Source organism: Strix aluco, chromosome 2, assembly GCF_031877795.1.
Source record: "Strix aluco isolate bStrAlu1 chromosome 2, bStrAlu1.hap1, whole genome shotgun sequence".
In the NCBI taxonomy this organism is placed as follows: Eukaryota; Metazoa; Chordata; class Aves; order Strigiformes; family Strigidae; genus Strix; species Strix aluco.
In genome coordinates this window covers 76,689,722-76,703,375 of record NC_133932.1, presented here as the reverse complement: position 1 = coordinate 76,703,375, position 13,654 = coordinate 76,689,722, and the positions used below count along the sequence as shown (strand labels likewise).

Below are 13,654 nucleotides of genomic sequence, written 5' to 3'. Positions count from 1 at the left end.
GCAAAGAAAATAGCTATATGGGTTTTAAATTGATTGGCTGTTACAGAGAAGATAAATCCTCACTTTGGACTGGGAATGTGCGTTAACTTCAGAATTTGATGAATTTAGACTTGACTTTAAATCAACCTCTGGATCATTTCCAGATGATGTTGATATGCTCAAAAGTAACAGCTGAATTACTTAGTATCAGTGGAAAGCTTTAAAAATAGACTAGACTGTTGAAACAATGATTGGTTTAGTTTCAGTAGTCACTCCTCAGTGCTATTTAATTCTTTTCATTATTTCCAGAGACTGAGTTTCACAGACAAAGCATCCGTGAAAAATTGTATGGAACTTAAAACTTTTATCTAATATTCCTGAAGTGTCCAATAGCACCATGTTTTCCCTTCAGGTTAAAAAGATACATTATAAACCCCACATAATTGTCTTTGAGAATACTGATTATCTCTGAACAAAGTTATAGTCTGAAAAAGATGACTTTGGATAGACACATGGGGTGGGGTACATTTACAATTCTCATCTGCCCTTTTCTGCAGAATACTTGTGAATAGACTCAGTGTAACAAGCATGAGTAAAAAGTGTCTGCATTTCCAAGGTGTCTCTAGACAGTAACACATGACTGATAGAAATATGGGTTTTATTTAAAAAAATTATAAAAATGTTTTTGAACAAGGCATGATAAAAAGGAAATAGGGGGTGCTTGGTTTTCTTCCATATGTAGATCATGATACAGTAAACTTTGTAATACCCATTGACACTATCCACTGGCATTTTAATCCAAATTTTTCTTCTTTCCTTAAGAAGACAGTCTGAATGTAGGTAAATATTCAAAAAATATTTTATTTCTTTCTGTCAGAGTTCATCTTTGGCCTGCAGTCAAAAAAGAAGAAACATTTTTCAGTTAATTGGAAATTCAATTTTTAACTGTCTAGTCCTGCAAATATATCAAGAAATGTTTCTAAGTTCAACAGACATTAATGGTCCGGTCTGGCAACTGGCGCCACCGGGTACTGAGCAACGCCTGTTCCAGTGTGGCTGAACAACTGAAGACACTCAGCACTTTACATTTAACGCTGTATGTACTGTACCTTTTTTCTGTGGCAAGTACATGGAAAAAGGTCGTCTTCAGGCTGCTGCACTTTCTCCATCCCATCTCTGATTTTTGGCTCACTCACTTGCAAGCTGGCATATTCCTAGTTTTAAAAAAAGAAGGTATCGTTAATTCATTAACTTGTCAGACTGTACATCTGGTTGTAAATACTGCACCAACTCAGCTGAGTAGTTCTGTAAAACCTCTGGGGCTACAGAGTCTGCTCCTCCATACCGTGCCACAGGCAGGGTAAGCAGATACTTGACTGCAGACAGGAGCCCCTGCGGGTGCCTCCCTGGAGTTTTGAGACCTCGGTGCTAATGCACAGATATTTTCAGCTGTGGTTCACAGGGTGTGTGTCTGATGTGGAATTCTTTGATCATTGTGGGCAACATATTCTTGCAGATTAGATCAAGATTTATGGAATCTGATTGCTTCTCTCAAAGCGCCAGCATAGTCTTAAGGGGTTTCATAGTAAATAACTGCATACAGCGTCTGTAAACCAACTGAAGTTTTTAACTGCTGCTGCTTGCTTTATGGCTTCAAGTACTGGACTGGCCAATTTCCAGCAGCTCCGTTGCCCTGAATTCTTTCTGTGGGATTTCTATTTTTGTGGTAGTAGCCATTAAAAGTATACTAACCTGGAAAAGTTTGAAATAGTAACAAAAAATGTGGTCTCCCATGAGATTGTTTCTTGCAAATTCTTGTCCAGATTTTGCAATATTTTTTGCCTGTCAAAGAAAATAAAAGCTTCTTTTAAATTCTCAAAAAAATAGTAGTTGTTTCAAGATGCCAGTATTGATTCTGGAGTTAAATATAGTGTTGGCAGTTCAGGATAACTTATTTTTATTTAAGCATTCTTAACTTTAAAAGTGAGGCATTCTTATGAAAATGCTCTTTAATTTTTCCAAAGTTCAATTTAATTTCAAATTAAGGGCAGTATTATGTATTTTTTTAAAAGTGTTTTTCTTATTTGTAGAAGGGATGACAATTTTTAAGTCCTTGCAACAGATTTTTTTGTTTTACAGAAATGTACTTTTTGCTCTATTTTGTCTAGAAACATGGCCAAGTACATCTAAACATATATTTACCTCTGCATCATGCTCTTTTGCCCACTGTAGTTTTTCTAGCAGATCACTCAGGTCACTTTTAAATGGAATATAATGTTTCCATGGCTGCAACTCATTATAAAAGTGCTCATAGTAGATGGAGTCTTGCTTCAGCACCACACTGTTTCCTGCTAGCAGATAAGGCAATCTGTATGCTGCCACTGTGCCATCAATATTAATTTGATATTTATACTGGAAAGAAAATGACCGTAAGTTATTAACAAACAGCAGATCCAAGTGGCTTGGGTTAGGTTATATTATTCTGAGGGCACTGGTATTACTGACTTGCCGATATTGAGAAATGTAGGATTGGCTAGGCAAGCATCAATGTTTAAGTAGCTTTTATAATTTAGTTTGGAATTCATCACAGTGCAGGGTACACAGAGATGCCCTCTTCATCAATTAAGTTCTCCGGAAACTCTTAGACGCTCATCCTCGGATGTGAGGGAAGGTGTGCCACTTCATCCACTGATTTTCCCACTATGTTAGTTATGTTAGTAGTCCTGATCGCTGAATCAGGAAAAAGAAATAAAAAGGAACTTGGAGTTACATAGATTACACAAGGTTCTACAGAACCTTCAGATGTATATGAAACATTATTAGCCTCAGTGTAAGAGCTACATAGCAGTTATCCACTGGAGGGATGCCTATTCATGCTTGTTACTGGTGGTGTGCTGAAAAACTGAGTATCACTTTATTACCAGTAATATACACAAAGTCATTTGGTAATGGGAAACACTGAGAACCTAGTTCCATGAAAAATGGTTAGTGGCTTACCTTAAAAAAATCAAAAAATGAAATGTGCTTAACAATGGGGCCATAGAGGCTTTCATCATGTTTAAAAAAAAAGAAGTTTGTGAAAGCAGCATCTATGATCTCTGGGTATTTTCTGCTGAGTTTTACAAGTTCAAGCCTCTCTTTGCGGCTGTCACGTCCTCTCCAGAATGCTGTGGTATTCTTGTCTTCCCATGATGGGCCAGTATTTGCTTGAACTGACATCATATCCAGACTGACTCTGAAGGAGAAAGAAGTGATTTAATAGTGAAGCCTACTGGAAATTTTTTGAAGTGCAATTACTTAAAAGAGTTTGCAGTACCAATAGGGAAATACCAAGGATGAAGGTAAATCATGAGCACACCCGTATATGTATTGTTTATTGCAGCAATAAAAATAGATAAGGAATGTCAAGCTCACAGGCCTGTGGCAAGACAGCATCAGTTCAATGACAACCTGGCGTGTGGAAATAGTACCTGTCAGTTGTCATGGAAAAAAGTCGCTAGAAGTGGGTATGGTTGCCAGACAGATGAAGGTGATGCATGGTAACATAACTAGCTTAATACAACATATTTCACTTCCTTAAAAACTTTGCTAAATTAAAACACATACATTGGGGAAGCAGTGGGGAGCGAATTTCGGAAAAGTCTTGATAATAAAGACAAGGAACCTGAACTAAATGCAGTGAACTGATAAACAGGTTCAAAATGGATTACAAAGATCTCTTAGAAGGTGGCTTTGTGGTGTTTCAAGACAGTAACAGAGCAGTTGCCAAGGCCAGTTATGCTCGGTAATCAAAGTGGGAGATGGTAGGTCCTAGGTCAAGAATTCTGGCTACGTTGGGCTTTAAAAGGTACAGAGGAAAGATTCTAAGAAATTCAGGAAAAAAGAGACCTGGCCAGTTGTCAACATGTTCATGGAGCAGGGGGAAACAAAGCAAACAAAATACCTACCCTTGAAACATTCCCTCTAAGTGCTGTTTTCAGTGACTTGATCACATTTAGATTAATTTTGATTTTTTAGAACAGTGAAGTATTTTAATATATGTCATTTATGTTATAATACGTAACTTGGCTAATGTTAAGAATTTGACTACAGTTACTGCCTACGTACAGGGTGTCAATGTCTCAATGAATAAATAAAAACAGTTAATATACTGCTAATACAAGTATCTTGTTGGAAGATCATTCACTGTGAATTTTGTGAAAATTTTAAGCAATTTCTTACCGTCCCATAGTCTCCAAAACTGAGTCTGTTAAGTCATATGTTGGCATGACAATGTCTTTTGACTCACTGGACCCACACCATGAGAAGATGGGGTGCAGGTTCTGTGGGGACTTCTTCTTCTCCAGAGGCCAGTCCCCCAAATTAACAAAAAATTCTACATCTGGCATTTTCACCTAAACAGAAGCAAAGCAGGCACAAGTGCATTTTAATACAAAGCAGTATTCTGCTGGCATCTTGCATTTTGAAAACAATCTCACTAAGAGAAAAAATAGCCAGGTCGCTAATATACTTAATGTACCTGTAATAAATCGTTGAAGTTTAGGATCACGTTAGAAGTACAGAAACCACAGAGTAAAGTCTATAATTTTTTATTATTAAGATTTGCAGTCACATAAATGATCTCTCTTTTATTTAAGGGATAGGAACACCCCGGTTTAGAGGATGGTTTCTTGTTATACCGTACATGATTGGCCACACAATCTTTGGACCAGGCTAGCACTGGGATCTAGTAACCAATCGTATAGTTCCAAGGCAAGTTGAACCACCTTGTTGACTGTACGGAAAATCGCTGTTGGGTGGTCTGTCACATCAGTGAACTGATTTGCCCTGTGTCTGCACAATGACTAAATCCAACAGAAGTAACAGAAGTGAACAGTCATGACAGGGAGACCACATTTAGTCAGCACTGGGGTTTATTATTAAGCAGAACTTTAAAATAGTTGGTAGTGTGGAACCATATCTGAAATCACTGTCACAGCCAAAAACCAGGCAAAATACCATTGATGGGCAGGAAACGTTGTAACAACAGGTGAGAGGGCGTAATTGTGCTGCTATATGAAACTTTGATGCACCCCCGTCTTGAGTGTTGTGTGTGGTTCTGATATGTGCGAATGAAGTAAGAGACAGAAAGGTGGCTACTGTGATAGGGATGGACCAGCTGCCTTGCGAAGAGAAACTGAAGATGGTGGGACTCATCAGTGCGGAGAGCATAAGGCTGAAGGCGACATATGGTTGAGTTTTACAGAACCCTGAAGGCATGTATAATGTCAGTGAAGAACTGATGTCGTATCTGTTCTTAGTTCACCCTCTTCATGACATTAACTTTTTTTTTAAATGTAAATCTTCACTACATCCCCCTCAACTGCCTCTTTCAAAGCAAAAGAATTTTGAAAAGTCAGATTAGCTGGTCTTTCCATGCCCAAACAGCCTTCTTGCTGTGTAGTTCTTCAGGAGAAAGTGAAATGAGAACTGCACTGTTTTCACAAGATAGGCATGTCACAGGTATTATACTGGGACATAATCTTTTCTTCTTTTGTTTTTGCCTCCCTCCTTAATAAGTCTTAATTTGGTATCTGACTATTACTAACATCTCATTATTATACTGGCATTTTTAAAAAACTGTTGGAATAGCTCCAAGATCTCTGTCCTCACTACCAACAGATAATTTGGAGATCATGATCGTATGCGTGTGATTAGGACATTTTGTTCAAGTGTTATCATCAACTATCTTAATATCTACACGAGAAAATATCTTCTCTGAAGAAAGGAAAATTATGAATGTTAATAATTCTCAAATTAAAATATATATATACACATAAAAATAGAATTAAAATATATTGCTGACTCCTCATTATATATATACATCAAAGCATTTCTCCTCTCACACTCCTTTATTCTTTAGATCAGAATGGATGGTCACAGGCTCACATTTCAGGATTCTTCTGTGGCCCAAATAGGTTTCATTAAGTTTCTAATGTAATTTATCTTTATGGACAGAGACAGAAATTAATAATTTGCCAAGTATCAAACACCCTCCTAAATGGTTGAAGATACTCTTCTCTAATTTGACATGGGAAAACCTTTGGCAGCGACATCCATAAATTCTAAAGACGGAGACCCAATGTAGTACTTTTTGTCTTCAGTATACAGATGAACAGAAAGGGTTTTACCGTGTACCTTCATTTCAAAGGGGGTTTGGCCACACGTTCTAATCTTCAGCACTAAACTTTATTAGCACAGTGCCATCTAATGGTTGTAATGGACATAGACAAGCTACAAACTATTTTCCCTACATCCTACATGGCAGAATCATTCAACAGGTTAAATCTTCTTCTTCAACCCAACAGATCTATTGTCTTTCAGTGACACCATCTTAACAGAAATTACTGAAGTATTTAATGGGCATGAGACAAACTCTGTTTTCTAGATCTGTAAACAGTTTGTCTTTGAAGTTAGCAAATCTTTTCTAACATTTAGCCTAAATACCTTTGATGCAATTTAATTCCATTATTTCTTGTCCAACACTACTGACACCGAGAACAGCTTACTTCCATCTTCCATAGACCAACTTTCAGATAATTAAAGGCTACATTCATGTCTTCCCTTAGACACTGTTAGATGAAACAATCCCTACTTAATTTGTGTGTTTAGTCATTCTTACCACTTTTCAGTGCAATGTCAGTAATTGAACAATCTGTCTTCAAGCATGACACCCAAAGGCAGACACGGCAGCATAATTTAATCCATTACTAATCCTGAATATAGTGGAAAGGTTGCATTTTATTTCTTTCTGTGTTTGTTCTATTAATGTGTATGTTTAGCTTTTCACAAGTGTGCCACTGTTGACTCATGTTGAATTTGTGACACTGTAACCTTCACACTTTTCTGCAGAAAATAACCACTTGCTCCCTGTTTTAAATAGGTGTCATAACTATATGACTTAATCCAGCCTTTGTGTTGTATCCTGCCCTTGTCACTTTATCAATTTTTCCAAACAATTTCTCTTACTTGTTAAGAAAATTTTTAATTATGATGCTGTACCGTTCTCTCATTTTTGTTATCTGGAAATTCAATGAGCATATTCTCCTGTCCATCATTCAGTCAAAATATAACGACATTATTAAATGGGGACTGAACCTAGGTGAAATCTCTGAAGAATACATTTGTGACACCTTTTGCCTCTCTGGAAATACTGGCAACTATTATTTAAGTCAGGCTTTCCAAGCAGGTTACAGTAGTTTCTTCTAGGCAAAGTTTTCCTATCTTGTTTGCAAGAAATTTGTGAAACTTACCCTCAAAAGCCTAACTAAAATTAAGATACTCGAGATCTGTGCAGGAAGCCTATTACCTTGTTATAAAAAGAAATTACATAGTTATGACTTATTTTTTATCATAAATCCATGTTGTTTCATACCAATTACCTTATTTTTATGTGTTTATTTTTTATTAGATTTTTAAGGATTTTTTTTTTAGCTGAACAACTCCATACTTCAGTAGCTCTTCTCTCTTCTTTCCTTTGTAAAAGACAAAGTGCTTTGTCTTTTTACAGTCAAAAATAGATATTAACTCAGATATCTTTGTATTTCTCTTACTATGCTCTTTATGTAATAATCACATATTAGTATGTGCTGAAACTTCAGCCCTGCTGTATTCTGTCACTATGTACACAATGTCAGGTTTTTTCCCAGTGTTTCCCTAGGAAAGAGTCTGTGTGGTGCTTTTTGCTTGTACATCAAGGGAGCTTTCCCACAGGCCACCTGTGAGGCTTTTGGTACTCCTTCTCAGCCCTGTCTTGTTTTCAACATATGGAATTTAATGGAGAACAATATACATTCACTTTTATTTTCAGTCATTCTGTAAAATGTACTAGCAGAGACAGAATTTTCTATTAGATGCTACAGGATGATTTATTTAGTCTACGGAAAAAAACTCGCACTTTGTCCAAATCTATCAAATTCTCCTCTAAAAGCCTGCTATTCAATTAACATTTGTGATACTCCACACACTGATCAGATAGCAATCTAGAACATGCCAACTTCAGACAAGGAAAATCTATCTGACCTTTCCATTATTCATCAAAGAACAAGAAGAGCTTCTTAACAGAAATAGCAACAAATATGATGAAGTATATTTGTTAAGCCCAGGCTTCTATAAATTAGGAGATGTATGACTGTACACATGTACTCACTTTTCTTGTCAAAGAAAGCAGTATGGCATCCATGAAAATCCTGAAGCCAACATGTTCCCCATATGTCTTTATATAAACCTGAAAATAAACAAAGGTTTTACTAGTCTGGTGTTTTCATTTCAGAGAACGGCTGGCACAATTTAGAGCTCTTTTAATCCCTTAGTAACTAGTCAGACAGATTGTATGGCTGTATAGATTTATGGATCAGCTGGGAAGCTTTAGAAATCTCATCTCTCTAACCTATCACAGAAAAGTGACCAAAAAAAAGGACAAGATTTGCTTGCTTTTGCAGACGTTTTAGGTCTGTCTCATGGAAACAGAAACTGGTTGCCTATTTCTGTTGTGTTCTATTCTAATTTCCATATGAAACTCTGCTGACGTTGGTACAGTTTTGTTAAAAAGAATTGTAGCTCTGATCCTCAGTGGAGCTAAAAGTGGTACTTCTTTACCTCAGAATTATGCACAATGTAATTTACTGATGTATGTCAAATTAGATGACCGTGACACTCCACGGCAATATTACTCAGAGAACAGGAAACTGAATTAGCGTTTAAGAGACTTGGGTCTGTGCCCAGTACTCATATTGATGGCTTTGGAAAGTAATTTTCCTTCACTGTGCTTCAGTTGTAATGTGGATAAAAAGCACTTTACAAAGTAGGACAGATATTGTTGAGCTCATATACAAACTGCAAAGTATTCGAGGACAGAGAAGCAAGCAAAGGAAGTTTCTTAAAGAACAGATTACAAGAAGCCTGTCAACTGGGAGCAGTCAAACAGCCTAGTTGTGTGACTTGCCCCATATGAACTTCAGATCAACCCACTCTGTACCTCATTATCTTTGATGGTGTAATGACACAAACTCTGTCTTTGTCCAAACCTCTGTGGAATTTCTTTTGCAATCTTATCTGGATCAACGATGGGAAAATTTGCTAGGTCTCTTTGAATCTGTGGAATGATTTGAGGGCAGTTCATCTCTTCCAGCCACACACTGCTCTCTTCCTGAGGGCAGTCACAGTTTTCATGGTAAACAGGTCCTATCAGGAACACAATTATTACTTTTAATAAGTCATGCTGTTGAGATCACAGAAGAGGGTCAGGCACTGAGCATTTATTACTTGGGGCCAAACCTTCAGCAACTCTACATGGATGTGTCTGAACTTTTTTTGACCCCAATGGAATCATGCTAAGCTACATCAGCTTCTGTGTGAGTCCTCTACGTGTATTTGCTAGGCAACAGCTTCACTGCATTTGTTTCTTTTTATTATTTTGAATAGTACATGCAGGACACTTATAATGAATCCATGATTCCAATGGGATTTGGTAGTCCAGAGAAGTGCTGAGGCCTTGCAGAATCCTATGCTAATTCTAGAAGACATTCTGGGACACAGTTTGTGAGAAAAAGCCATGATAGGAAATCTATGTGTAGTGCTGCTTCTTACCTTTTAAAATATATGGAGACTTTGCAACATGTTTATCTCCAGTTTTAACTTCTATCTTCAGGTTTTTGTAGCTTGCATACATCCTGTATCTCACAAGGAAGGAACCATCTTTCCTGTCTAATACTTGCACACCAACCCGAGTGAACTGTTCATCAGGAGCAGTGATCTTCACCTGGAATGCATTTTCACCCGGTGATGAAGTGAACCTACCCAGAAAGTAAGTGTGAGCTGAATTAAAAAGGAAACACACAACAGCTTTCTTAGTCTGATCCATTCCTTTTCAAGTTGCCTGATTTCCAGTGACTTCACTAAGCCACGCTAGGTCTTTATTGAGCACATCCTAATGTTCACAAGCAAGACATGATTTTTGCAGACGGAAGTTTGTTAGGCTACCTAAAACATCTCATGCTGCCAGAAGCATTAAGTATCAAGAAGATTCCACTCAAATACTCATGAACACCTCCAAAATCACCTGGTGCCCTACATATTGAACAGTGTTGGAAATATGGTCTTTGATTATATGGGAACAGAGCACCTTTAAAAATTTAGCATAGCTCTCGATTAGTAGTAGCTCAAGTGTGAAACAACAGGAAGGTAAAGAGCATGGAGATAAATGGATCTTGTTAGATATATCTTGGTGTCCTGTCCTGTAGGGACAGGACAAGGGGTAACGGTTTTAAACTGAAAGAGGGCAGATTTAGATTAGATAAGGAAGAAATTCTTTACTGTGAGACTGGTGAGACATGGGAACAGGTTGCCCAGAGAAGTTGTGGATGGAAGTGCTCAAGCCAAGTTGGACAGGGCTTTGAGCAACCTGGTCTAGTGGAAGGTGGCCCTGCCCATGGCAGGGGGGTCAGTAGATGATCATTAAAAGTCTCTTCCAACCCAAACCATTCTATGATTTTATAAAAAAAATACTAGAACAAGCTTCACTTTAGCAGCTTAAGTAGTCTGTTATTTTACATACAGAAGCAAAATGTTTCCAGATTACTTTATTTTCCAAGTGTTATTTAAGGAAGTAAAAAACCAAAGTTAAACTCCTTAATCATTACGGTAGATCATACAGGAGGAAAAAAAAAAGGTTATTACAAATGCCAGTGTCTTGTTACGGAAAAAACATTATAGTGGGATCACATAATTCAGTGTGTACTTAGAATGTTTTAGTAAAATTCACCATACACCAATCATAGAAAACTCTCCATAAAACCAAATAAAGTAATTTGAAAAATCGTGAAGTCATCACATATCACTGAGGTATTAACAAAGTTGGCACAGTCAAAATGCTGCATCTGCCAACTTTCTTCTACCTCTTTAAACACAGTCCCAAATATGTAGGGAGAGTTTGAGATAAGAGTGTGGTGGGAGTGGCTGGACTAATGGATTACAGCACAGCACCTGGTTACCTGTCCAGACATATGAGAGAGCTGACAGTTCAATTAAATGCAGGAAATATTTATTCTCCAAGATAAGATGAACTGGCAGCTTCCAGACTCGCACGTGCCACTGTGCATCTAATCTGGACAACCTGATTGGAGCACTCTGAGCTCCTATCTGGCTTGTACAGTCAGGGTTTATTTCCTGTAGAAACAGAAAGCCATGAGTATCCTCTGAAAACTAAGGTTACCTATTTCATTCCTATAAAGTTTACCTAATGGCCTATAGAGTAATTCCTAAATGACTCTACTGATTTTGTGCCTATGCATTTAGGAGAAACACTGATGTTCCTAACAGTGGAAACACGCAGGACACCTGAGCAGGTATATCATAAATTAAGTATATTAGTTATTGTTAAGGTTTTGACAAAGCAGAATAAATCATAAATTGTTGGCTGGACTAATATATGTGTTTTGCTATTGAACATTTTAATCTTTTCTCCTCTCATGCCTTTGTGCTACTTGATTGATACTCCTAAAAAGATTAATTAGCTCTAAGTGATATAAAGCAAAAGTCATGTAGGGAGCCTTCAGCCTTTCCTTTCTTCACGAAAATCCCAAGTAAATTTTTGCCTAAAAGGTGAAAGTGGTTCAGGTGGGACATGGGCAGGGAAAGCCAGCCTCGCCGAGGATGGGGCACTGCTGCGATTCAATGGGCGGGGGGGGGGGGGGGGCGGGCAGTACGCTTCCCTCCCTCACAAGAAATCCAGCAATTACGATTTGAACCCGAGGCAAATATTTAACCGGCTGCCCAACGTGGGGGGGGGGGGGGCAGCCGATGCCTGGGGTAGCTCTGCCGCTCCCCGCCTAACTCCCTTTTCACCCTTCTGACCGGGAAGGGGGTCGGCGGGCAGGGAATGCGATTTTTTTAACCCAATCTCTCGGATTTTTTTTCTGCCCACAGCCTCCGTGAAAAGCAGCCGCCGCCGCGCTTACCTCTGCCCTTCGGCGTCCACGGCCTGCAGATAAAAATAGCGAGCGGGGAGGGCAGCCTCCGCCCGCAGCCCGGGCCCCCATACCGCGCTGCGCTCAGGGCTCAGCCGGCCGCCCTCGCCCGCGGCGGCCCCCGCCGCAACGGCTCCCAGGGCGACGCAGAGCGGCCACAGGCCACGCATTTACAGCGCTTCCCCCGACGGAGAAACACCGCCGAGGCGCGGGAGGCAGCGCAGCCGGGACCTTCCTCCCTCCCTCCCTCACCGCGGCACCGGGGAGGCCGGCCCTCGGCGCGGCTGCATGGAGCGGGGGATCGCGGGACCGCTACCGCCACGTCCCTGCTGCCGGCCCGGCTGCTCCGCGCACGGTCCCCGCGGCGGCTAAGGGGAGCGGGGCGGGGCGGGCGGCCGCCACACCCACCCGCGTCCGCGGGGGCGGGGCCCGCGCTGCCCGCCGCTGCTGGGAGGCGTAGTGCGGTGCGGCCGTTGAGAGGCCGTTGGCGGCCACTGAGAGGCGGTTGGCGGCCCGCGCCGGGTTAGCCCCGGGCTGCTTCAGCCCCGGCGCAGCCCCGGGGCTTTGCTGAGACCCGCCTCAAAGGAAGGGGGCTGGGGAAGGCCGGCTCTGCCTGTGTCCGTGACTCACGTCTTCGAGCGCCTCAGTGTTGCCGTTTTCTCCGTGTCATGAGCTCAAGTTCCCTCCGTTCCCCGTAACGTTAGGGTGAGAAATAAAGAGGTTGTAATCGGGTTTTCAAAATCCTCCCCAGAGCAGCAGAAGCAGGCGCGTGACGTCCGGTAGCTGAGTTTGCCGTCCTGGATTGCCTGGAGCTGAGGTGAAGGAGCACCTCACCAGCCCCCTGCCCAGCGTGCGCCTTGGGTGGTTCAATGGCCCTTTGGCTGTGAAATGATCCGACCGCAGGTCGCAGAAAGCTTGTGTGGAACACTGATGCTGTTCTTAGTTACATACAGAACCAAGAATCATTTAGGTTGGAAAAGATCCTTAAGGTCATCAGTCCAACTGTTAACACTGCCAAGTCCACCACTAAACCATGTCCCCAAGTGCCACATCTACATGTCTTTTAAATACCTCCAGGGATGGTGAGTCAACCACTTCCCTGGGCAGCCTGTTCCAATGCTTGACAATGCTTTTGGTGAAGAAATTTTTCTTAATATCCAATCTAACCTTCTCCTGGCGCAACTTGAGGCCATTTCCTCTTGTCCTATCACTTGTTACTTGGGAGAAGAGACTTGACACCTGCCTCCCTACAACCTCCTTTCAGGTAGATTGTACACACACATATCCAAATGCTTTTCTTTGTCATTTAGCTGCAGAAACCTCACCAAAATTAAGGGTTCTTCATGGGAGAACTTCAATTCTAAAGGACACTTTCAGTTTTGCTCTTCATTGCTTTTCTCTTGTTAAGGCAAACAATACAGAAAATTGAACCTCATTATCAAGGAGTCATGAATTTTGAAGAGATTTTGTATTTTGCATTTTGAAATACTGCAAATATGTTTACAGAAAAGCACACAAAACATCACTTGCTTTGAGAAAATTGCAAGCTGAGAAAGGACCACTTAGGTCAATGAACTTAGTCTTTTCCAGCCAGCAACCTCATCACAAAATGCCTTAAAAAATCAACTTTTAAAGGCATAGTTTTTGTCTCCTGCTGTTCCCCTTGACAT

General features: G+C 40.4%; 1 protein-coding gene across 3 annotated transcripts; it reads right to left on the bottom strand.

Moving 5' to 3' along the window:
* Positions 1–620: 620 nt before the first annotated feature.
* POGLUT2 (protein O-glucosyltransferase 2) lies at positions 621–12,344 on the bottom strand. 3 transcript variants are annotated; one of them, XM_074815350.1, is made up of 11 exons: positions 11,976–12,072; positions 11,010–11,184; positions 9,607–9,812; positions 8,996–9,201; positions 8,168–8,245; positions 4,201–4,373; positions 2,977–3,214; positions 2,182–2,391; positions 1,732–1,821; positions 1,089–1,193; positions 621–870 (listed from the first exon to the last, which is right to left on the bottom strand). In XM_074815350.1, the coding sequence occupies exons 3-11, from the start codon at positions 9,686–9,688 to the stop codon at positions 853–855; spliced, it is 1,200 nt and encodes a 399-aa protein (XP_074671451.1). In that variant the 5' UTR covers positions 9,689–9,812; positions 11,010–11,184; positions 11,976–12,072; the 3' UTR covers positions 621–852. The 3 variants fall into 3 exon arrangements, with proteins under 3 accessions (XP_074671451.1, XP_074671449.1, XP_074671450.1); XM_074815348.1 differs by lacking the exon at positions 11,010–11,184 and having other exon boundaries at positions 11,976–12,344; XM_074815349.1 differs by lacking the exon at positions 11,010–11,184 and having other exon boundaries at positions 9,607–9,778; positions 11,976–12,344.
* Between the last annotated feature and the right edge of the window lie 1,310 nt (positions 12,345–13,654).